Genomic DNA, 24,513 nt, shown 5'->3' on the forward strand with positions numbered 1-24,513 from the left:
TACACATGCGTATTAACTTTGAAGAATACAACTGCGCGCAAAACGTACCGCCAGAAGTAGGTGTGTCACTCATGGAGAAAGCTCTGCTGCCAACCAATAATGGAGAGGCTAGGGCGTATTAACCAATAGGAGCGCGAGGTTTGCTGAACCGGGGCGGTGTTATCTGCGAGTCAGCAGATGGCAGCAGTGGGTACAGGATGTTTTGAAAGGTGTTTATATGGGCCAAGTAGTGGGGTTTAGCTTCAATTCTTCATCTAGATCACCGTTTAACCGAGAGGAGATTGGAATAAACGCCATATTCGCCAGAGAAGATGACATACCAGCAGAAATGGAGAGTGGATTTCATGTTCTAAGCGACAACGAAGATCTGCAGACGCTCATCGCAGGCGCGGAAGAAAACAATCTTGTCTTCGAAAGGTAGTCAACTGCTCATTTAAATCGACTCGTACTACGCACATTACTATTAATGACGTCACAGGAGTGCGTTAAACACAATTCCCTGCTGCCTTTCACTCGATGCATCCCATATTTGAACGCACTTTTTGTGCTTCAACTTTCAGTAAGAAGGAAGTCATTGGTCACTAGTAATGTAAACAAACCGTTTACATTTGATCTAATACTATTCTCCACCTAAAACGTGGCTAATGCAGTGGTCAGTTCCTAAGCAGTTTGGTTGACCCAGTTTGTGACATACACTTCAACGTCATATCTAACACAATACTTGTTTTGTCAGGCCCAAGACTCTCTTTGAAGAAATCCGTGCTTCTATTAATAACAATGAGGAGGAGGATCGATCCTTTTGGAGGCCTGTGCTTCCCTGGGGCGGCGTGTTCACCATCAAGGCTGGACGGAAAGCTCTGTCCTGCATCCCTCTCTATGTCAAGATCAGTCTTAAGAACACCTGCACCATCGACGGCTTCCTCATGATCCTCTACGTGATCCTGCGGGACAACCAGGGCTTCTCCCGGGAGCTGGCCGTCTTCCTGGGGAAGCGCTTCGTGGAGCATTTCCTGCACCTGATGGACTGCTGCGACTACACCACGGTGAAGATGCTGTGGATCTGGGACAGGATGTCCAAGCAGCAGTACCGCTCCGCCATAAGTCACGCGGCGCTGGAGATCGACTTGTTTGGCAACGAGCACGAGAACTTTACGAAGAACCTGGAGGACCTCATGTCCACGTTGCAGGAGAGTCTGTGCACCAACTGGAACTGTCCCGCACGCTACCAGGAGTTCCTCAGAACTACAATAACTATCAGGTGACCCCATGCTGTTCATGAATACATACACATATTATATGCATGCATTGCTTTGATATGATGCTATCTCACATTAGAGCTTTCTTTATTCTGAAGTTACATTTCAATCCAGGCAGCACGGTGGTATAGTGGTTAGCACTGTAACAACTCTAGACAACTCTAAACGACACACTGGTGACGCTAGTTGAGGCAAACTATTAGGAGTCCTAGTATTGATCCTTGGAGAACGCCGCTTCTATCAGTTTACAATATAATCTGAAGATGCTTCTCCTGCAGTCCTCCTCATGAGCTACCACGGCGAGACCCGATCCAGTCGGCCGTGGACGAGTTCTTCTGCCCAAAGCTCCTGCTCTGCTCGGAATTGGGGTAAGGAAGCAACCCAATATCGTTTAATCTATATTAACAGAGGCTTGTTTTCCATCAGCTGCGATGGACTGAGGGAGTTTTCCCAGAGGGTCTTCAGCCACGGACCCCCGCCTTTTGTTATCCTGAACATGCAGCAGTGGAAGTCCGAGGAGCTCTCGTACGTTCCCTACCACCTGGCTCTCTCTGGACACAGGTACTCAAATGTGCTGTTAAATCACAAGTTTGACACCAGTGGTCAGTGTAAGCATGGATGTCATGAGACCCTTTTTCTTTAACAATAAACACAGGTTTTGTTTATAGTATGTGGTGAATGAGCGACCTCTTTAAAAGTTGGAGTTATCGAGCGCATGTTTGTAAGATAAGAGTTGTAGATTTGCAGCGGACTTTGCCCTGATTACTTTGTGAACTGGGTCTTGAGGACAGTTTGTTAGCACCAGAGGGGATGTGTGGTCGACAGCTAGTGTTCAAGCCTTCAGAATTTAGGACGGTGCTCATCAAAAAAGTAATAGTTATACTGGTATCAAGTCAAACCAGGGCTGGATAGCCATAGTTTGATTCAGTATTTAGTGAGATCTTATATTATATATATTTAAAACATGAAGAAAAGATGTATTTTGGGTTTGTTTATATATGTTTTTTGTTATTTTTTCAAGAATAAAAGATAAACTAAAACTAAGCTAAAAATGTACAATAAAAATCAAATAAAATCGTAGTATTAGAGAGGCATGCAGGAAAATAATAATTTTTATGGGATTTTTTTAAATCGTAAATTAAAAAAATGATATTTTTATGCTTGACTATTGATGATCAAGTGGTAAAAAATTGGTTTGTGGTCATTATAAATATCATTTTTATTGTTGTTGTTTTTTTACCCAGGTACACACTAGAGGGCGCTACTCTCTTCAACCAACAGGAGCATCACTACTCAGCAGCCTTCCAGATCGACGGTTGTTGGATGCACTATGATGGTCTGAGGAGCGACAACCTGATCCTGCTGCACAAACCGCCCGAGCTCCTGCTGCTCTCCTCTCTGGTCTACGTCCGAACCTCTGACAAGTGAAGGCCGAGGACGCCAGCAACAACAGCGTTACAGACAATTCAGGGAGACAAAGATGGCCGGAACGCACACTAACACACAAGACCATTGTGGGATCTCCTGCTTCATATGGTGTGGGAATCAGAAATATTATAGTTGTAGCAACATTAATAGCAACAGCACTTAATAATAATAATTCTATAAATATGCGCAACCAAACTACAAGATGAAGTTCACTTGTCTTCACTGTGGGAGTCGGTTTTAAAATGATCATATTGAGTGACTGAAAATGCCGACGTGAGGCCAGTCGGACACCGTCTCTGTGTGGACCGGGCCTTGTCAAGTCCCTGCTCTTGTAAACAGTTTGTCTTAAGTTACTTCCTGGTGCTGTGTCTATCGTCAATTCCTGCTCAATCCCCTGTGCTCAATAACCACAGCTTATGTTGGGGCCACGCTTGGTATCCAAGTGAAGAAGACGACAGGAGCTATGTCTGGGTAAATCATCACAGGTCGCACTGCTGCTTTGCTAAAGAGCAACTTCGCTTTCCCTCAAATGTGGATATTTTTTTTTACTGAATTTTCTACTGTCACTACGATTTGACATTAAAAAGTTTGTAAATGAGTTGAATTTTTGTTTTAATTATGCCATTTAATATCTTTTTATGCATTTTAGCATAAAGTATACTCAGTGTTTTTGAAAACTACGTAACAAAAGCAGTTGAAAAACATGTCTTTTTATGTTTTATTATAGGAATTTGTACCTAAAGCTTTTTGAAATTCTGGTTCTGCTACTCATTTGGTAGCCATTTGATTTGATCAAATATTGCACTGTAATCACAATAAAAAAATGTGTATGTAGTAATAATATGTAATTATATGTAATGATAACTGATAACATTGTGTGCTGTGTAGCAAAAAAAAAAATTTTTTAATAAGTACTGCAAAAAAAAAAAATATATATATATATATATATATATTCATTGAATTCATTGAAAATCTTCTTCTGAAAATCATCTTCAAAAGAAGAAAAAAGATGAAATAATGACAATAGTAACATGAACATTTTTTACTTCTAGAATGGGAAAAGTGTAAATTGAAAGTTTAGATGAGTATTTCTCACTGACCTTGAGTCGAAGCCAGTTTGAAAGTAGCCTTGGTACAGAAGCATGTTCGATTGCACCAACTACATTCCAGTCTCTGTGCTGGTCGTGTTTCCATGGCAGCATTAAAAAACTGTCACTTCAGTTTTCCACGATTGGACTTGAAGATTACGAGTGATTGTCTTGGCATTACTTGGGAATGACAACAGCACCACAGGAACCTTTAAGGCAGGCATTTATTTGAAACTGGTACGACTGCACCACACAAACGGACTAAAATGTCGTCACTTAAAACATGGTCAGATGTGAAAGGCTACGGTTCCTACACCTACAGTTGTCTTTCAGTATTGATGATGAAAAACTCACTCACTCCAGACAGGAAATGTAAAAGAAGCATGAATTTGGCGAACAATGACGGCTGTTTTTTTTAAAGGATTTTCTCTCAGACACCAACGTCAGTGACCAGAGTTGGTCCGCCATCTTTGAATGAGCACTTTGGTGAGAGTGTGGCAAAGACATTGGTTAGGCCTTGATCGGAAACACGCGGTTGAACTCGAACATCCCTTTTCTTTTTGCAGAGTAACGTTTGCTGATTTCTACCAAAGTCGTTTTAGCAGCACATCCTCACGCCAGCGTGATTAGCGCTGTAGCTATACAACAACAAAAAAAAATAATATAGAAAAAAAAAAAAAACAGATCGACCGTCTCACTGATCAAAGGCAAACCTGTATCAGGACAGTCGACACTAAACCCCGAAAATGTCAAACAAAATGGCTGCCAGCACATTAAATAATAGGGACAAGCTAGCTAGGCTAACTCTTATTATTTTGCTAACGCAGCATTTTCATCACTTAAAATCTTGGTTTCCAATTTCAACAAATAAAATTATTAACTGAGCAAATATTGATCCACTCTTAGCGTTGAAGTTACTTTTAACAACCACAAACGTGCTCATAACTCCTCAAATGCATCCCATGATTCCTGAACACATGGCTCTACTTCTCAGGTGAGGAATTTAAGCGTGAAAGTACATATTTATGAGTCAGATGATGCAACTTCTGGATTAAAGAATGTAGATAAGGAGGGTTCGGGATAAGAGGTTTTTGTTGAGCCTCAGGAATTTCTAAAATGAACTTGAAATGAAAGGATGCTTCAAGTTTGAGAAATAAAAAAAACTGCTCTGATGTGCAGCGCTTTGTTAAAATCTCAGTCCCAGATTAGGAAATTCGTGGGACAGCTACATGTGAAGAGAAAGTCTTGTCAAGCGCAGAAGACTGACGACGGATGAATGAACTTATTGCATCGTCTAAATGCTCTCAGATAAAAAACGCAAACAAGATTTTGGTAATGGAAATGTTGAGCTCCAAAACCAGGGTAGGAAAAAAAACAGGAACAGTGACTTAAACGGAACAAAGTCTATTGCTGTGCATGGTGTGTCCTGTAGATGGCACCATTCTGAAGTTAAGAAAAAAAACAAACAAAAAAAAAACATGTTCTACTCTGAGTGTTGTGGATGACAGACCTCCTCCAACTAGTCCTTCCCTTCAAACTTGACTTCCAACAGTACCTAACGTAAGCTTGAGAGCAGATCAAAACTGCTCTCTTGCGCCCCCTTGGTAGTACAGATCAGCTGGAGTATCACTCAGATCATCTGTCAACTTTGCTAGACAGATTCAAAACGGTTCTAAATCTAGGTCCAAGGTAGCAGGACAGAGAACATGATGCAACTAGCCCCTACTTTTAGACGCTGTTACTATCATGGAAAAGAGGGGAGCGACCACATGAAATATGCGTGTGAGTGTAACAGACTGGCCTGATGGTGTGAGTCGATACAGACGACAGCTGAATCCTGACTTGTAAATATAGCACCAGTTGGCATCGTGTGCAGACCAAAGGGTGCGAACAGGGTCGTGTCCAACAGAACCTGCCCTCAGGTGACAAAAGCTACAACATCTGGATGGATCTGAAACAAGCCGACAGAGAAAATCCATCGCTGAGCTCAACATTGGGAATGGAGCGCACACACATTCACAGCCAGTGCGGTTCAACGGTTACAGGCAGCGCACTGGAGGATATAGTCGTACACATGTATATGTCCATCTATTTACAGAGAAGAGAATGGCAGCCCTTTTGAGAGAAAGTATAAAGATTCCATCTTTCTGTGAAGCACTGGTTTGGGTGCGGAACTGTGACGGAAAACAAAGAGAACAATCGTATTTGACATGCACGTACCTCTCGAGTAGAAACATACACACGTGGCGGCGAACAATCACATGGACAAGCAAACAGCACAACAATGGTGGAACTTAAATTAATGGCATCAGGGAAACATAACTTAATGACGATTATTAAAGTGACACAAACTCCTCGGAAACATGGCTCGGAATCTTCCGCACGGTCCAGCGGTGGTGGCGCCGTCAGCCTCGTTCGTGTCAGTGGTTGGCCCCCGAGACCCGACAGCCGGCCCGGATCACCCGTCCAGCCGGCTGGTCGTACCAGTTGTTGGCCTCAGAGTGCACCACGCTGTTGCACCTGGCAGCTCAACAGCAGGAAGGAGGCGCCGAGAACTAAAAAGAAACATGTCCCAGTTCTTTTATTGAGCCCAAGCCGGCTGCGCCATGGGTCAAAGGGACGTGAGCCCGAAATTACAGCGGCAATACATCATGCCGGTGGAGTCCAACCAGCTGTCTGAGATGGGGTCGTAACGCTGGACCGTGTTTAGGTATGAAGATCCAGAGTGTCCTCCCACCACATAGAGGTAGTTGTCCACTATAGCTGAGCCCACACCTGCAGAAACAACACCACACATTTCACTAAGGCTTACAGTACTATCATTAAGGAGCTCCACACGTCGATCTAGTGGTCTTAGATCTTGGCCCAAGCCATCAATGAAAGTTCAGGTGACACAGACGTACCAGTTCGTGGGTCATTCATTGGTCGGCAGGCGGTCCACTGGTTCTGATGCGGGTCGTACCTCTCGATGCTGGAGAGGTGAGACACCCCGTTGTGTCCCCCGACCACGAATATGAAGCCGAGCATGACCCCGACTCCGAAGTTGATCCTCTTGTCAGCCATGGGGGCTACCATTTCCCAGGCGTCCTTGCTCGGGTCGTATCTTTCCACGCTGTTGGAAAGCAGAAGCACAACCCTGAGATGCTACACCAGCAGCACAGGCTAGTCTCCTAACAGTAACAATACAACCAAGAGACAACAGACAGTATTGAAATAGAATGGATCCCTCTACGTCAGGGGTGGCCAACCAGTCAGAGGCTGAGAGTCAATGTTTTACTGTGTTGCAGAAAAGAACCACATCTTACAAATATGTCAGGCTTCACCTGAACAGCTGGTCATGTGACTTACTGGCAGTATAGCGGTTAAAGCACGTCCTGGGTAGGTCTCTTGTGCATGTATTTTAAAAATTCATGCATTTTACCGTGATCCTCCGCCAAATATGAAGCGCCGTAGATAGAAAGGCGTACTCCATTTATTTGACTTATATATTTTTTACATGGCTCATGCCACCAATAACGTGGCCCCGGTCTGTGTGTGTGAGCGTCGCTGCAGACTGGGGCGTCTCATCTTCACTCCACTGAATTAAAAGACTTCACCACGATCAACAATGAATAACAGGTGAAACACATGCCATACGTTTAGTTTATGACCAAGTCAAACGCGGAACTAAGTCATGTAAATCGTGTTGATCGTGGGTCTGAGGACCGCGACTCACATCGGCACTGAACGTGCGGTGAGGTTTATTGTTTATGTTTCAAGGTTAAATGCATGTCAAAGTCTTTGAACAATATTTCGACATTTCGCCAGAATAACTATCACTGACTTTTTTGTTATTTCCTGTATCGACGATCATTTCAATAGCAACTTGACCAAAATCGCAGCCAGTTCTGCGGCTCATTTGGTGAAGAGCCACATGAAAGTGGGGAAAGAGCCGCATGAGACTCAGGAGCTGCAGGTTGGCCAGGTATGCTCTACAGCAGAGGTGGGCAATTAAATTTCCCAAGGGGCCGGGTTATATATTGTGACCGTTGAGAAGGGCCGTCAAACACAAAGAGAGGAGGACAAGAGAAAATTGAAAATAAAAATCATGTGTGATTATGAATCTACACTGTAAAAATGAATAGAAACTGTTGGTTTGTTGTGTTTTATTTAATTTAAACCACATTCCATTTAAAGATTGTCAATGTGGCTCATGCATTTCAAAATTTAATTTCAATTCTGATGTATTTTAAGGGACAAGAAATACTCCTAAAATAGCCAACGGAAGATTTAGAAAAATAATTAAGCAAGAAAGTTATGTTTCAGTTACTTCATAATAAAAAAAAAACAATCCATAAGACAAAATGTCAGAGACAACAACAATGTCAGTTTTATAGTTTTGCTCTGACTCCAGGAGGGCCACATAAATACAGTCAAAGGGCCGCATTTGGCCCCCGGGCCGCACTTTGCCCAGGTCTGCTCTACAGGCATAACAGTGTTTTAGCAGGCTAGGGGCCTTCAGTGGTGGGATTTCCACCTGCATGCTCTTATTTTCCTGGCACGGTAGAGAAAGTTTTCCGCCACTTCTGTCAACACGTAGCGAAGTCCTCCCTCAACATCATTGGAAGAGGACTCCACCTTTTAAGGTAGACTGTCAATGATGGACAATGTTCTGCCATTTCCGTAACCGCCCCACTCCATGGATACACCCCCTACGCTGAGGAAAAAAAAATCCTCAGGAGAAGCCTTCATAACAACGGGATTGATAGCGTGCAAATCCTTCAGAAGAGGATCCAGATTTGAAATTTAAAAATGTTACTTTGCCAAAAGACAGCCACATAAACGCAGACAAAAATGATCTCCTCGGCTGAGGTAATAATTCACTCGGGGGGGGGGACTTAAAAAAGAAAGCAAAGCCAGTCCCCGGTGAGTATCTGTCCAAACAAATACTCCTTAAGGGATCGGGGAGTCAAGGAAACAAGCAACACAGACATTACTCTCCAGAGATCCACAGCAACAGCGGACGTGTTAGCCCCAGCACACACAAACTTCAGCTTCCACTCGTGTTGCGACTTCACTTGACTCATTAACAGGCGGCTGGCCTTTTTCTCGGCACCACTTGACATCCTTCACTCCATTGCCATTTCTATGAAACCGCTCGCTGAACTGAGAGACAGAAGGTCAGATGCAGAGGTCTAAAAGCACAAAAGGCTTTACGTTCTATTTTTATATAGCCTGGCGAGGCAAATATTAAATGCACAAGAGATGAAGAATATGATAAGACGAGAAAAAGGAAACCAAAGGAGAGTTTCATGCTTGTGAAGTCATTAAACATCATCTGAAGCAGCATAGTAATGAAGATGATGGAGCAAAGCATGGTGTCAGTGCTAGTACCTGTTCATGTGTGCTGGTCCGTAGCCTCCGATTGCATACACCATGCCATCCAGAACAGCCGTCGCAAAGCAGCTGCGGGACTTAGTCATTGGTGCGACAGGCTGCCACTCTTTCAACTTCGGGACATATTTCTCCACTGACTGAAGATAATACTGTCCATCGTAGCCTCCTAAAGCGTACAGCTCTCCAGCCAGCACCACCACTCCGAGGGTGCTGCGACACTCCGCCATGTGCTCCACCGAACACCACGTGTTGCTCTCGGGGTCCCAACTCTCCACAGTTCTTTCATGCCTCCTGTAGCTGATGCCTTGCCTCATGTGTGTCGCGATGCCTCCAACGACATACACCCGGTGGTCCAACACTGCAACGCCAAACTCATATCTGGGTACACTAAGAGGGGCTAGTCCAATCCACGAATCAGTCTGAGGGAAATACATTTCCATGCTGAAAGGGAAAAAAAGGGGCAAATATTAGAACGAATATAGCAATTGAACTAAGAGGTTGTTTATTAGTTGCGTACCTTTCCAAGGTGGCAAACAGGCCAGCCTTGCCTCCCACAGCCAGCAGCACCTTCGGGGCGCACCTGGGGCGTGCGGAAAGCACAGTTTGATAGGACAGACGGTGCTCAGGCATAAAATGATATTTAAGGGCTTCGTTGAGCAGGTGCTTGCACGCGTGATCGTCCCGTATCAGGTGGTTTGCTTCATATAGGCGAGTGAGAAACTTGACGCTGAGAAGAGGAAGTCGCACACAGTGCAGAAGCTGAGCGAGATGCTGCTGTCGCTCAGTCACGTCGTATTTAATCCACGACTCCAAGGCGTAGAAGACCGTCTCTTCTGTTACCACCTTTAAACAGTCATTGGAAACTATTTCATCCAATTCTGCTCTCGTGAGTTCGAAAAACTCCTCCGTTTGACAAACTTCTTCAAAATTCTCACAAATAAATTTAGTCGCCGCCAGACAAAGATCATGGCAGCCGTAGGTCTCTGCAAAGCGGGAGATGCCTATACAGTTCCCAGCATCCAGCTGGCTCTCCAAGAAAGAACAGCACTCCTTTAGTACTAGTTTGACTTGGAGTAGGTTGGCGGCTGGTAGCAGGGACTCCACTGTTTCCTGGGAAATAAAGACTGTGCCCGTGTAGGCATATTCAACGATGGCCTGGAGAAGATCAGAAAACGTGTTCAATGACAACAGTCAGTTCACTTCATTCGCATGTCTCCGTCTTACCTGCAGAGCGGTCTCATCTATACACTGGAACTCAACTTCAGCCGTCTCCTTTTCGGACAGGTTACCTGTAAACATGGCCTTGAAGTACGGACTGATGCTGGCCAGGACTACTTTGTGGGCATGAATCTTGGCATCACCCACACGAAGTACAATGTCACATAGTTCGTGATCCTGCCGCAAGAGCTGTAGTCCTTGGAGCAGCTGCTCCGAGTGCGGCCGTGTCAGACTGGCAAACATATAGGGCTGGTCCTGCTCGTCCATCTGAGGGCGGACAGATAACACGGTAAAAACACTGTACACAATGATAAAACATGCTAGGTCAAGGGCACACAATGCTGGTTAATCAAAAGTGTTTCGACATAAGACATGCCGGTCCAAAATATAGCATATGCACTCTTGTGCCACAGGAGTGAGCTCTCACCGAATCTCTGACATTAAAATTGAGTATATTTATCTAACTAATCTATTAGACTGGTCACTTGTGGGAGGTTTTGGAAACTTTTGCTGAGGGAGCCTATCTGTAGCATTAGTCACCAAGCTACCCAGTTCAGACATGGGATGACGCCAGTTTTGATTCCAGTAAATATCTTACTTATATTGTTTGTTTAAGACTGTAATGCACTATTTTTCAACATTTGTTCAGTCGAGATTTTTGTTATATTGTTTGTCATCTATTGTTACTATAATAGTTACATTTAAATGCTTTTGTTGTTGAACGTCACCAGAAATGAAGCTGATTTAATAATTGTAGCTTCCGCATTATGAAACAATCGTAAAAAAATCGTGAATAACCGAGACTGAACGACATGAAAAAGATTATTGTGCCATTTTCCGTCCCCATGTCGCCCATCGCTACTTCATAAGGGTGTGTCAAAGAAATCTATTCACATAAGAACCGTGAGTCTCATTTACTAAGATTCACAATCAATTCAAAATGTCCCAAAATCGATTTTTTTAAATTAATGGACACATGGTGACATGGAAATCACCAAAGCAAATATGGCAAGAAGGAGATGCTACCAGCTCCTTCTCTGCTTAAGGCTACAGCTTGGTGTTATTTCGGGTTTTACCAAATGCCCAGCAACACAGAGCTGAACACAATGCACACAGTGTGCAGGGATTAAAATGTGTCAGAGCAAACGTCCATTTTCAATCAAATCATGAGATGATAAAAGATTCCCACCATTACTGGTTGAATAACATTTTTTTCTTGTGACCTTGTGTCATATGAAGGCCTAGAAAAACCTGTTCATCTAACTTTGATATGGCATACAAGATATCACCATTCATTAAAACACTGTGATGAAAGATTGCCAAACCAGTTCTAATTCCAAGATTGTAACCAACAAGATTTTCAGTTCTCAACACATTATTCCAATGGCACACAGTACCAGCCTCAAGCTTCCCCTTTTGGAAGCCCTTCCCCTTTTCTTTGAGCTTTTGAGTTGTCCTGAGACTAGTTTCTTCGATGTTTCTGCCTCATACAGTTAACTGCTAACTTTTTCTCGCCTTTAAAATTCACAGTGAAGCGTGTTTGACGAAGTGACTGTCAGTTTCCAGTCATTTTTGTGAGAAAACAACTCCCCTTTTATTGAATTTATTGCAGGCTCACAGTTGTCTAGAAACTATGCATATGCTGCATATCTTTCGAGGATATATGTCATTTTAATGAACGTACACATCATAAAAGACACTTGAAATAACACGGCGCAATCATTTGCTGCTGCGATTAAAAGCCCTCACGAGTATAACTCAACATTTTTTTTCAGGTCTGTGTCTTAATCAAAGCGGTGCAAAGACAAGTTCATTAGATGACAAGGCCTCGATGTGATTTCAGGACGTGACTGGATCAAAACTCGCCAGCTACCACTTAGCTTTGCACTAGCAAAAAGCGGCTGCACTCGCTTTAAAATCTCACTAACCGCTTCGTTTCTGCAAGGACAAGACACTCGGTGTATATTCCTCAAATGTTAGTGGAATGTGTAACACTTTTGTCGGGGGAAATGAGTGTTCCAGGCTACGACAGAGAGTGCATGTAGCATTGCACTGCAGCCAGCGCTGCTAAAAATAAACACGGTTACTGTGGCTAGCTGCATCATTGATTGATATACAGTAACATGGCTGACAGACACAAATCGTGACGTTACACTTCACTAAGATAACGCTTTGAGCAAGCAGTAGGGAACGCGAACCTGTAACCCGATGGTCCGTCTGGGGCACCGCCGCAGTGTCCGGTTTTTTGGCCGTGTTGGTGGTGGAGTTGAGCGGTGACGAGTGGGAACCCCGGGCGGCTCTCAGGAAAACAACCGACGTAGCCGCGCAGCTTGTGAGGATTTCTGCAAACAGTCACCGAGAGCCACTGTATACGCACTTCTGCTTGATTTCAAACTAAAAGCATGTGAACGGAAGTGTGTGTTGAAGCTTATGAACAACCATTTAGTCATTGCGAATAGTGTTTTTAATGTCTAAATAAATAAATTTTCCTATAATACTAGACTAACTAACTCTCTGAGTTGTTTTAATATTATTATCTATTTTTATATAATTTGATATCATTCTAGATGCGTGTTGGCAACCAAATTAATATAAATCGTTTGACAAGATATTTACATGCTATTAATTACTTATTAATTGAAATATAGAATAACAATTCTTAAAAAAAAACCCACATTTCTTGGAATCTGTTTGCCAATAATTTGTTTGGACTTTGTTTGTGTTTCTTTAACATAAAGTGTCTGCTTTTCAGCGTTATAGTCTTCTGGTGCAACCTGCTTACTACGAATGAACCATTAAATAATTTATAAATAATGATAATATTCCCTGGTCTTCACTAACCCTCCTGTACAAAACTTTATCCTAATACTGATGCTCATACTAATACAAGACAGTGTCCTCGATCTCACCAGGAGAATGAAACTAGATACAAATATTTGTAAATTATGTTTTTCAAATCATTTAATTATTTTTATCAGTGTAAGCAAAATAAAGATCCATGTCTTTCAAATATATAACCATACTTCACATTTTCTTTATATCAATCTTAATGTAACAGAAAAACGTAAACATTGCCCTCCGCCCCTCTAACTCTTCCTCTCTTGACGATGATGATGGTGCCGCCTCCAGGAGCTCTCACTCGCGTCACCATGGAAGCGCACAGTTTGCTTCATGTATTCGCCATTTTGGTTTCTCGCTCCGAGTGTGTGGCCGCTACTCCCTGATACAACCTCTCCAGCTCCCCGAAATCTACACGCTCGCGCGCAGACACACAACAGAGAGGCACCCGGAGAATAGCGGCTCGACACGAACCAACAGTTTGGGCAGCAGACGAGTGTCGACGAGGGAGAAAGACCAATTCCACACCAGGTCTGTTTTCTTTTTTTTACAAGTTTCCAGTCCTGTCAGCGATCTACAACAACTCAGATCAACTACACGGCCAAGCATTCGCTTTATCGCGTTGCTATGAACAACCGCGAAGCTTCAACGTTGCTAACAACCCCGACTGAGCTGTGTAGTTCTGGAATCTAAACCCCGTTAAAGATGATTATTTACTGCCGGGCGACACTTAACACCGCGTTACATTAGCAGGTAAAACCCCCTGATCTTTATCTCTAAATGGAAGCCACAAGTGGTTGAACGTTTACGGTGGGAACACGGTGGTCTTTCACGCGTGCGTGTGCCTCACTCCACTGTTTACATTTGCGCAATCCAGTGGACTCTTATTTTCCAGAAATGGTTTGTTATTCCCCCCAAAAAGCGAGGTATTTTCGAGGCAATGACCTAAATTTAGCGCTAAATTGCTCATGCTTTTGTCTGATTATTTTGCGAAAGGATAACGGAAAGCGATGTTTATTTGGGTGAACGATATGAGTATGTGGGGTCCTTAATATGATGGCGAAATACGATTATTAAATAAAACACATAATATTAATATAATATTTGATGGGAAATTTTATTAGAAAATAAATGTAAAATATGTGCAAATCTTTGATATTGGTAAAAGTATGGACTATTTAAATCTCTTTTTCTCTATTTTCTTTTTTAATATATATGTATTATCAGCTTCAACAAATACATAACCGAATACAGACATCATCATTAGATTGCAGTCATAATTTTGGAGTCTTGAATGCACAATTTAATTTGCATGACAGACATGGCAACAATCATAAAGTACTTCAAGCCTCTTGCCCTGTTTCTGCTCATCATTTTGTTTATAATTCATCCTGATATGTAGATGATTGTCTGCGTTTAAAAGTGTTGTTTCCTCTCACCGTGTAGGAGGGTTGTTCCTCAACATCAGGCCTTCAGGATGAAAGCAAACAGAAGAAAAGGAGACCATTTCTTCTTCCCACGGATTGAATTTGACTTTTCATATTCTCAACTTTGACCTCCCTGATTCCTGGAAAGTCAATTATGATTCTTGGATTGATCTCTCAGGAGTTACACGAGCGACTCCTGGACCAAAGAAGCTACCAGAATCGAATAAATGGGGTGGAGGAGTTGAAACGGATCCTCTCTGATGTGGATATGAAGTCTGTCGCGCCAAGCAGTATCGAGGAGTTGATACATTTCCTTCCGCATCTTCTGGATGACATCAACTTTAAAGTGTTGTATGGGGCGTTGCAGGTTCTAAACCTGCTTGTTCAGAAGCTGGACACAAGTGTGGAAAGGTACATCAAACATATAATATCTGTGGCCCTGAAGACTCTTGGTGGCGCTCACGCCATCATGAGGATTGAATACATGTCTGTGTTCAGGCAAGTAATGAAGTCTGTTCCTCGCCAGCAAGTATTAGATCTGATCTTGGGCAGCTTGAAGCACAAAAGCTCGAGGGTGCGGGAAGATGTTCTCAATATCATCATCGCATCCATGCTCACTCACCCGAGGAGTGATTTTGACATCCTGAAGCTTTGTTTTGAAGTCGCGCCATTACTGGCAGATGGTAAAAGGAAGGTCCGTCACGCGGCTCTGGAGCTCTTCGCTGTCTTCGATCATTGCCTTGAGACCGGGAAAAAACAGCCTCTAATGAAAGCCGTGGATATGGTGGAACTGAACGAGGACGCTGAAGGACTCATGTCTGCTGTGCAAGCAAGACGAGCGAGACACATCCTCCCTAGACTTAATTCAGATGGGATAGTCGTATATGGGCTGGTGGTGCCCAAACCGGGGCAGCGGGGCTCCCCTCAGTGCAGCCCGGGACCCGATCTGGACTGGGTGATGAACGGTGGGAGGGTCAGCAGTGCAAGAAGTTGTAGAACTGAGCCGGACTATGACTCATTGCATGGTTACGGCCGACTAGGTTTGTCCAGTGATGACCTTCCGTCGAAAAGAAGGATCGTCAGTGCAGCAAAGGGGAAGAAGAAGCTCCCGTGGGACACACCGAGCTTCTCATCTGAAAATCACTGGCAAACAAGTAACCCCAACGGAAGGTGCTCGGAACAGGTGGGTCTTCCTTGTTACTGTACGTTTCAGTGTCTTCTGTTGTCGGCCATTAATCATAGCTCACCTTCTTCTGTCATCTTAAACCCCTAGTCCCAAGAGAGAATTAACAGATGAAGTCAAGTCAGTCAAGTTCAGAATTAATCCATGAATGTGTTTACAATCTTTAGGTTTCTCCCCTCCACCCCCCACTATTCTTCTCTCGCCTTGCAGGGTGAACAAGATGACTCACAGTGAAAGAAGCAGACAGGTTCGGGGGTTGCATGTAGGGACCTAAATATAGTCCTACACTGCATGGCATAGCTGGCAGTGGAGAGAGAGGAAGAATTCCAGGAAGCCGATTTATCTCTGCCTCCACATTGCATCATAATAATCTCCAATTTATTCTCTGTTTAAGCAATCAGCTACGCTCTGAATTTAGTCCATGACATCTCCGGAGTGTTTCGCTACCAGGGCTTATTCTCAGGAATTGATATTTACCTTGGCTTCTCCATCGAAGAGTCTTGTTTCCAAGCAACCCATTAGCACTCCGTGCTCCAAACATTGGTGTTAGCGCACACCTGGTATCATCCTAATGCCTCGTCTGTAAACACGACGGCTGCGCTGCTCTTGTCTTGATTGCAATCATTTCAAGTGTCATCGAAAAAGAGACGGGCAGAGATGTGATTTAAAGTCTGCCCATTATGATGATTGGTTATATGGTTGAAAGACTCACTCAGATCCAAGGTTGTTTGCACTCACAGAGGCCAGCCGTAGCTGCCCAATGATCCTTTTGTTTAGGACTGTGGATGGAATTACAAGGAGTTGTACTCATGCATTTTAAGAAGGCAATGTTGTAAAAATGAACTCTTCTTTTAAGGTGGCCTGTGAAGATGTCCGTCCGCTTTCTCAGAGTCCAGAGGTCTATATACCGAGTTTCAGTAAGTGGCGGAGGCTTCTTTTCTTCATCAGCTCAAGTGAATTGTTGACAATGGAAATTCACAGAAAACTACTGTTGAGCTATAAAGGAAAACTGGTGCATATATCAAGAGTATAAATGAGGGCTGGTACACTTACACTATATACAATGTGATGTCATAACCGAACTGGCTGTCCCTTCTAGGTTGCACTGAGCCACAGAAGCCCCAGTCTTTTCGAAGAAAGGAGTCGCCAGCTCGCCTGAGAAGAAGTGGGAGCCTTAATTTGGACGCTGATGTCCTGAACACCATCAGCTTCACAGACTCTGATAATAGTAAGGAGTGGTAATCATTTACTTATGAGAGAAGAAATATAGGATTGTGTTCTTATAACTGCTGGAAAAAGACCAGATACAGTTGAGCTGCCCCTGCAGTGTCATCTTCAGTCAGACTACATGGCTGTTCTTGTGTCTGTGAATGTCGCCGCAGCTACCAAGGCTCGCCTGCTGTCGAGGAACCCGAGCGTTGAGCGGACCTTTTCTCTTCCATCCAACTCTACAACGTCCAGCTCTTTCCTTTTGCCTTCATACCCTTTGGCGGCCCTGCCTGGAGGAGCCTTCACCCCGACACTCTCTCGCCGCTTCGCCGACTCTTCGCTCTCTATGTCCAACACGTGGCCCAACAAGAGAGAGGCCAGTCCAAACCAGCGAGACCCCAGCCCTTGGAGAGACGCCCCCCGTGGTTTGTGCTGGAAGTACTTAACTCAATGCCGCCTCTGTCTGTAACACCTTCCTCTGTCTGTTCCAGGGGATGTTTCTAGCAAAGGCTCTCCCAGAACTATCCACGCATCTCTCACAAGCCCATCTCTACGACGCGCTCTAAATAGCAGTAGAACCCACATGTCCATCTCACCCGGATTGCCTTCTTCAGAGCCGACCTCGACCCATAATTCCTCAGGAAGTCCTGAGGGAAAGCAGCAAGTCAGTGACCTTCGCCTGGAGTGTGAAGAGGAGGATAGTTTAGACTTGCAGGAGGCAAGCACCTCATTCAAACACCTCGCACTGAATAGAAAATTGATCTTGTTTTCCTCCTTCAAGATGATGAACTCCCTGCGCTCGCTGCACAGCAGCGCTGCGAAGAAGCGGGCCAAAGCCAGCCTCAGCAGTTCGGACCTGGAGTTGGATCCAGACAGCCCTGACTCAGCTGTGAGGCTGGATTTGAGTGTGGAGTCTCCTCTGCACGCGTCCAGGACACTCACCAACTCTGCCAGTGAGAGTGGCCTCTCCAGTCTGAGCTCGGTGGTGAACTCCAGCACCAACGGCATGAGAACCAGGTACCTGCTTCAGTGATAGGTGGAACTAGAGCAGCTCCATTACCCAGAGTGAAGCATCCTCTCACCTGTCGTGTTTGTCCGCAGCTCCAGAAGCTCCTCAGGAGCGAAGCCTCCTGTTGCGAGAGTGCCTTCTGCCAAACTGAGGTCCTGTGTGTCCGTGGACTTCAGTAGCCTTCCTGGTTGGTTCTTCACACTGCTTCTATCAATGCTTTGCATGTAATCAACTATTCCCTCTGCAGGATTGACTCAAAGGAACCAGCTCTCCCCTGAGGTTGGCATTGTTGGACAGTGGGTCGCAAACGGGATGACGAAAGATGCACCATCACCCCCTCCTGTCAAACCTGCCTTAGTCGAACCTTTCAGAACTCTTAAAGGTGAGATGAGGTGGACTGAATTCATATTTATTTGTGCTGATTCTTTGTGTTGCTTTACTTTAAGGATCTCAAAGCAGCCGGAACTCGCCAGCCTCCGACATGCCTGAAGGAGTGGTCGGAAGAGGTCAGCTCATTTTGGTATCTTTTGGAGTTAATATTTAGGTTAACAAACACCTCTGTCTAAAGCAGTGTATTTGATCAAGTGTCTTAAACTTGTTATCTGTCCCCCAGGCATGTTTGGTGTCGCCCTGTCTTCCAGTCCTACAGGTCTGGCCCTGTCACATGAGCGGGCGGATCCAGTGTCCAAACACCTCACTGGGGTCAACGATCCAGCCATCAGCCTCCGAGACAGCGATGACATGCCACGTTTAGATGAGGGAAAGGTGACTCGCACCTCCTGCTGTCGTTGGTCATGCAAGAGTCTTGGGGTTCCAGCGGAGCTTTTGCGCTCGTGTGTGCAGGAGCGAGGCAGGAGGGTGAGTCGGGAGAAGAGGCAGCATCTGGAGCAGCCGGATGAAAGGGTGGCTCAAACCGATCAGACGCGAGAGAAGATCCGTCACCGAGTGAGACAGATGCTGTCAGACTCTCCGACTGACGATGAGAGGATGTTCATCATCAAAGGTCAGACTTGTTTGTCCAACATAAACATCAAGTCCCTGTTCCTCTTGTGTCTAGTGTGTTAGACACTTTGTTCTCAAACAGACCTGCATCTGAACGGCAGCAGAAAAGAACCTTCCCCCATGTCTCCCCTGAGCTCCGCCAGTCCAGTCAGTCCACTTGAATCCCAAAGCACGACCAAGTGCTTCACACCCCCACACCAGCCTAGTCCCCCGACTCTTCCTCCGAACCCACAAAACAGAGCCCGTGTTCGGAGGCCTCCCAGTCTAAACAGGAGCCAGCCTGCAATGTCGCAGAGCTCAGGTCAGTAGATTGGCTGAAGCATAATGTGATGGTTTTAGTGTTGTTTTTCTTTGTCAGAGGTTATAAAAACCTCTTTGAAATGTCATGATCAAAGTGTCAACACAACACGGAGCATTAAGGTGTTTCATGAGTACCTGATATAGGTACTCAATTAATGAAATCAGTGGCAACACGGTGGTGAGGAGGTTAGCGCTGCAGCCTCTGCAACCTCACAGGTTTTGAGCCGCATCCTTTCTGTGTGTTGTTTGTATGTTCTTCCCATGGTGGTGTGGCTTTCCCCTGGCACCAGTTCCTACAGTGGAGAATTGAATCGACCATGAGACCCATTTTCTTCACAAAGAAAACGTGAAAAAAACAAGTAGCCATAGATACAATCCCTCCTGCCCCAAAACAAACAGTCATTTACTGCCTCCAGTCTGCGGTTGTTGGTTATTTCAGGTTTTAACCACTTGGGTATTAGCTATTGCTGGCTTCTATGGAAGCTTGGTATAAAACCTGTTGGCAGAGAACAATTATGTTCAATGGAAAATGACTAATCTGCATCAGCTTTGTTCACTGGTAGGTTGTTACACAACAGAAGTCATGCGATCACGGCGATTATTTTTGTTTGCGTTGGTCCATTAGCTGCTTTGAGCCTTTATCTGTTTTGTCTCTGTTAATGCCTCGCCACCCACACACGATGCGACCTCAAACCGGGTTGTCATTTTCTGTGCAGATGAGTTTTCTGCTGCGACGACCAGCCTGAAGAAGAACCTGTCGGATCCTGCTGAGCTGGGTCCAGTTTCCAAACCTGACCAGGTCCTCACACAGAGCTTGGACCTGCTGAACTCTGACGACTGGTGAGAGACTCGTGTCCCGTTATGAATTCCATTACACGACTGTAACTAGTGGTAAACTGGAGGTTCAGATTCAGCACTGGTTTGCAACAATATATTTGTATTCCCGTGTTTCACTCCAAATTAAAATTCAACTCACACACCACATAATTGTTTAATAATATATACTCAAAATTCATTATAGTTAAAGAAGTGGTGTCTACAGTAGTATGACACATAATGGCAATTTAACCCATTTATATAATCTGTTTTCACCAAGCTTTACTGTAGCTGTCAAACTGAGAGAGATTCTTTAATTCCTGTTTTCATTTCTTATGTCTTGAAGGGAGAAGAAGATTGAAGGTCTGACGTTGCTGCGCTCTCTGGCCCAGTTTCACTCAGACACTCTCCATGGGAGACTTCATGACGTCTGTTTGGCATTAATTCAAGAGGTAGCCTTCCTTCCTGTCTCATCTCTTATATTAACGAAATGGAACAAAATCCTCAGCAGTAGGTTGGACATGAGTGATCCAAGATGCCTTAAAACCCCATGTCATTTATGACTTTAAAAAAAGTTGCCAAAATAAAACCTGTCTTAACCCCCTTATTAGCAACACAATTGGTGTTGTTAAAGCAGAGCTTTGTGTGAATCTGTCATCATGGCAGCAGTAGATTTATGTCAAATTCTCAGTACAATTACTCCAGAACGGTCTGTGCAATTCAATAAAATCGGCTGAACTCCACCGACTGAGTGGGAGTGAGATAAACAGAGAGCGGGTTGCCTAGTTGCTCGAGCTTTGGAGTGTTTATTAGAAAATGGGTTGGAAAACGAGTGCTGTTTGACGCTCACTCAAGACCATGTCATGGCCTTCAGTGAGAGTGAGACCACCCGGCTGCTCTGCTTAAAACACATGAAAATGAATAATAATAATAAGTCCAAGAGTGAAGGTTGCGTATTCAGTTTTGCTGCCATGTTATGAAGTGGAAAATTCCAGCTGTGTAAACAGTGAAAAACTCAACATTTTTTTCTGCCTTGGTAATATATTTGGTTTGTATTCAGTCCTCTTAGTTCTGATCCGATTCATCTGTCAGGTGAAGAACCTGCGCTCAGGCGTGTCCCGGGTGGCTGTGTGCACTCTGGGTGATTTTTACAAGCACCTGCAGAAGACGATGGACCAGGAGCTGGAAGGAACTGTGAAAGCTTTGCTGCAGAAAACGGGCGAGAGCAACACCTTCATCCGCCAGGATGTGGACGCGGCATTGGATTGCATGGTGGAACACTGCACCCACACGCGCTGCATTAATGCGCTGATCTTCGGGGGACTCGGGTTGGTACTCGGTTTACCTTCTTGTGCGGTGTCAGGTCAGAGTCTTATTTTGCGTTCTGTCATCAGGCATCTCAACACCGTGGTGAGGAGGTGCACCGCCCAACATCTGGACACTCTGGTGCAGAAAGTCGGAGCTGCTCGTCTTCTTTCTGGAGGCAAGGATCTGTCTGACAAGATCCTGCCTGCAGTCACTAAGCTGGCCCAGGACTCGTCACAGGAGCCCAGGTCTGTACCCAAAACAGTCTCAGTCGAGGTTTATTATTGGACCATTGCGTTTGAGATCACTCAGTGAATATGTCACACAGGTACTACGGCCGTCGGATGCTCCTCTTCTTGTCCTACCACCCTGACTTTGACAAGATCCTGGAAAAATACATACCTGCCAAAGAGCTGCCAACTGTCCGAGACACCGTCTTCACTCTCCAAACAAAGGTGTTCACAGGCAAGTCTCATTTTCACGATCTTGACTTTTCTAATCATCATTTATTTTAGGGTCTTACTGAGATGCCTCAGAACACGCAGTCTGCAAGAGGCAGACGGTCACTTCCAGGGAGCGGAACAGTGAGGGCATCGTCGCTCACGAGAGAACCAGTGAACCGGTGGGTGTGGCTTCATTGATACTTGTGTCTGAGTTCAAAAAAATGTTGTTTCATTTTAGTTTTATTTTTTATTTATTATTATTTTATTTATATTTAAATCGGTATCAGGCAAGTGCACAGTTAACCGTCTAGTCGCTATTTTTTGGTGCTGGAGCCCATTTTCATTCTTGTGAAAAAAGGGTCAGCCAAATTGTATTTTAGTACTGTATCCGATCGGGCATTTATTTAAGTTTATGTGAGAAGAAGAACGGTGATAATAATTTTTGTGATACCAACCAATACGTGATGTCATGATGTGTCCAGATTCAGTTGGAATCCGCAGACTGTTTTGAATATTCAAGTGTCTCATGTGACCTACAGGGAGTCTCACAGCAACTACACCAACAGGACACAGGCCAGGAGCATTGCAGACAAGACTGAATACATCAGTCAGATCTCCGGTCTGCTGAGCTCTAAAGACTTCAGGGAGCGGATCAAGGGCATCGATCAGCTGGTGGCCGACTGCAAACACAACCCCAACATGGTCATCAACAGTATCTTCCCTGTACGTCTGAGGGAATGGATTCTATTGAATTGTCGTGAATATTGTGCTCAAAACTCCCTTGTCTCTTGCAGGTCTTTGACGCCTTCAAAGGGAGACTGCAAGAGTCCAACAGCAAAGTCAACCTTTGTGCCCTGGAGTCGCTTCCAAAGATCATCATCCTGATGAAGGACAACCTGTCTCAAGTGGTCAACTTGCTGGTCCCGGCCATCGTCGACAATCACCTCAACTCCAAAAACAACGCCATCTACTCTGCTGCTGTTGGAGCCATCAATGCACTTATCTCGAACATCGGTAGATTTGCAAACATCTGTCACTTTTGTCTTCTGGCTTTGACACGTGGTTCTGTCTTCAGACAACATCTTCCTTCTCCAGCCATTCTGCACCAAAGCTCGGTTCTCAGGTGGAAAAGCTAAAGTGGATCTCATCGAAAAGGTGGCAGGTAAAGCAAAATTATAGAGGCCCTGCTTCAATCATCATAAAAAAAAAATTATATTTTCACTTCTTTAAATCCAAATTAAAAATGGAGACTTTAGTTTAATGTTATTGAAAATATTTCATGATTATCAATCATTTTCTCCATCCAGAGTTGGTACCCAAGCTCTACCCGAACAAGCCGCAGATGGTGGAGCAGAAAGTTCTTCCTCTTCTCTGGTACCTCCTGGGTTCCTCCTCGCACAGCGGCAACATCCACAGCCGCGGGGGCACCATCCGTGCCGCCGTCACCAACCTGTGCCAAGCCCTCTACGCCCAGATGGGGCCCGGCTTGGCCGAGTGCGCCGCCTCGCAGCCCTTAAACGTCCACAAGAGCTTGAACGACCTTCTGAGGAACTTCTCCTGAAAACATGTCGGACGCTGACTTTATACTTGAAGACGGAGATGTTCCACATTTCTTATCGTGCCTGCACTTTTCAAATCATCAAGTCCTTAAAGATTAGGAGCTTTTTATTCTTGTCTCAGTGATATTTCTCTGGTACACACACTTGCTCTCTTTGCACTTTGACTTCATCATGACCCAAACATGTACTGTAGACTAATCGAGACACTTTTTGCGGAATGTAATGTGAAATGCACAAAATTAAGAGAGACACAGAGCTAACAAAAGTTTATATTTTGTTTTGTCAAATGTGACGTGATATTTTTCAAATGTTTTGTGCAGTTTTTAAGAATTGTGACTCGAGATCAACAAGGTACAGATGATTGTTTGTACAGCTGCAGTGTGTATTTGCACAGTATTTGCTTCGTATGTAAACGTTTGCTTTGTGATGACACAGTTTTCTTTTATCTATGGTGGATTTTTTTAAATTTCTTTGCATGGTGTAATATCAAAACAGGAGGCATATGAATAATGTGTATATGCCCGGATTGTCATTGTGTTGCATTATGGTGCCAGTCTTCACGTAGCCTTTTAACTCTTTGATTTTTAAATTATATAGGTCTTGTCTATGAACAAGAGCAAAGATATATTGATGTAAATATATAAAATAAAGTGTTTATTTCTCTACTTGTGTGTCTGTTGAAGGATCACCAAATGCTGAAACTAATAAATCTACAAACAGTAGGTAAGTTGCTTGATGAACAATGAGCCCATCCGAATGTTTATTATAATTTAAATTTTGATCCAAAATATATGTGATATAAAGCCTTTTTACTTGCTAAACTTAAATGTTTAATTCAGAAATTGTTTAATTGAAATTGTTTAAAAATATAAACAAGTCAAAACATTACAATATAAAAACTGAATTAAATGATGATAGAAAACTTGACACAATAATGATTTTATATGTAATTTTGCTGAAAATAACAGTATAGCCACAATAGTAAAAACTACTGTTGACGACACAAGGTACGTCGATAAGCTTAGTATCCAGCTTTATACGGTGACGGTTTTTAAA

The 24,513-nt window shown here is 44.1% G+C and overlaps 3 protein-coding genes across 3 annotated transcripts; 2 read left to right on the forward strand and 1 right to left on the reverse strand.

Moving 5' to 3' along the window:
- Positions 1–182: 182 nt before the first annotated feature.
- Positions 183–3,402, forward strand: c16h14orf28 (chromosome 16 C14orf28 homolog). The gene is made up of 5 exons (XM_053845500.1): positions 183–417; positions 734–1,258; positions 1,535–1,624; positions 1,683–1,817; positions 2,501–3,402. The coding sequence occupies exons 1-5, from the start codon at positions 218–220 to the stop codon at positions 2,682–2,684; spliced, it is 1,134 nt and encodes a 377-aa protein (XP_053701475.1). The 5' UTR covers positions 183–217; the 3' UTR covers positions 2,685–3,402.
- A 585-nt stretch (positions 3,403–3,987) lies between these two features.
- LOC128747815 (kelch-like protein 28) lies at positions 3,988–12,713 on the reverse strand. Its single transcript, XM_053846003.1, has 6 exons — positions 12,565–12,713; positions 10,373–10,633; positions 9,666–10,303; positions 9,146–9,589; positions 6,676–6,884; positions 3,988–6,547 (listed from the first exon to the last, which is right to left on the reverse strand). Exons 2-6 carry the CDS (start codon positions 10,631–10,633, stop codon positions 6,384–6,386), a joined length of 1,716 nt encoding a protein of 571 aa, XP_053701978.1. The 5' UTR covers positions 12,565–12,713; the 3' UTR covers positions 3,988–6,383.
- Positions 12,714–13,521: 808 nt separating this feature from the next.
- On the forward strand, positions 13,522–24,105 carry LOC128747314 (TOG array regulator of axonemal microtubules protein 1). The gene is made up of 23 exons (XM_053845124.1): positions 13,522–13,735; positions 14,651–15,814; positions 16,671–16,731; positions 16,914–17,042; positions 17,197–17,448; positions 17,515–17,741; positions 17,805–18,040; positions 18,125–18,219; positions 18,280–18,414; positions 18,479–18,538; positions 18,646–18,797; positions 18,876–19,035; positions 19,117–19,335; positions 20,051–20,174; positions 20,497–20,602; positions 21,243–21,478; positions 21,545–21,703; positions 21,784–21,910; positions 21,971–22,077; positions 22,438–22,621; positions 22,693–22,912; positions 22,974–23,060; positions 23,206–24,105. The coding sequence occupies exons 2-23, from the start codon at positions 14,786–14,788 to the stop codon at positions 23,457–23,459; spliced, it is 4,359 nt and encodes a 1,452-aa protein (XP_053701099.1). The 5' UTR covers positions 13,522–13,735; positions 14,651–14,785; the 3' UTR covers positions 23,460–24,105.
- Positions 24,106–24,513: the final 408 nt, after the last annotated feature.

Source organism: Synchiropus splendidus, chromosome 16, assembly GCF_027744825.2.
Source record: "Synchiropus splendidus isolate RoL2022-P1 chromosome 16, RoL_Sspl_1.0, whole genome shotgun sequence".
NCBI classification, from domain to species: Eukaryota; Metazoa; Chordata; class Actinopteri; order Syngnathiformes; family Callionymidae; genus Synchiropus; species Synchiropus splendidus.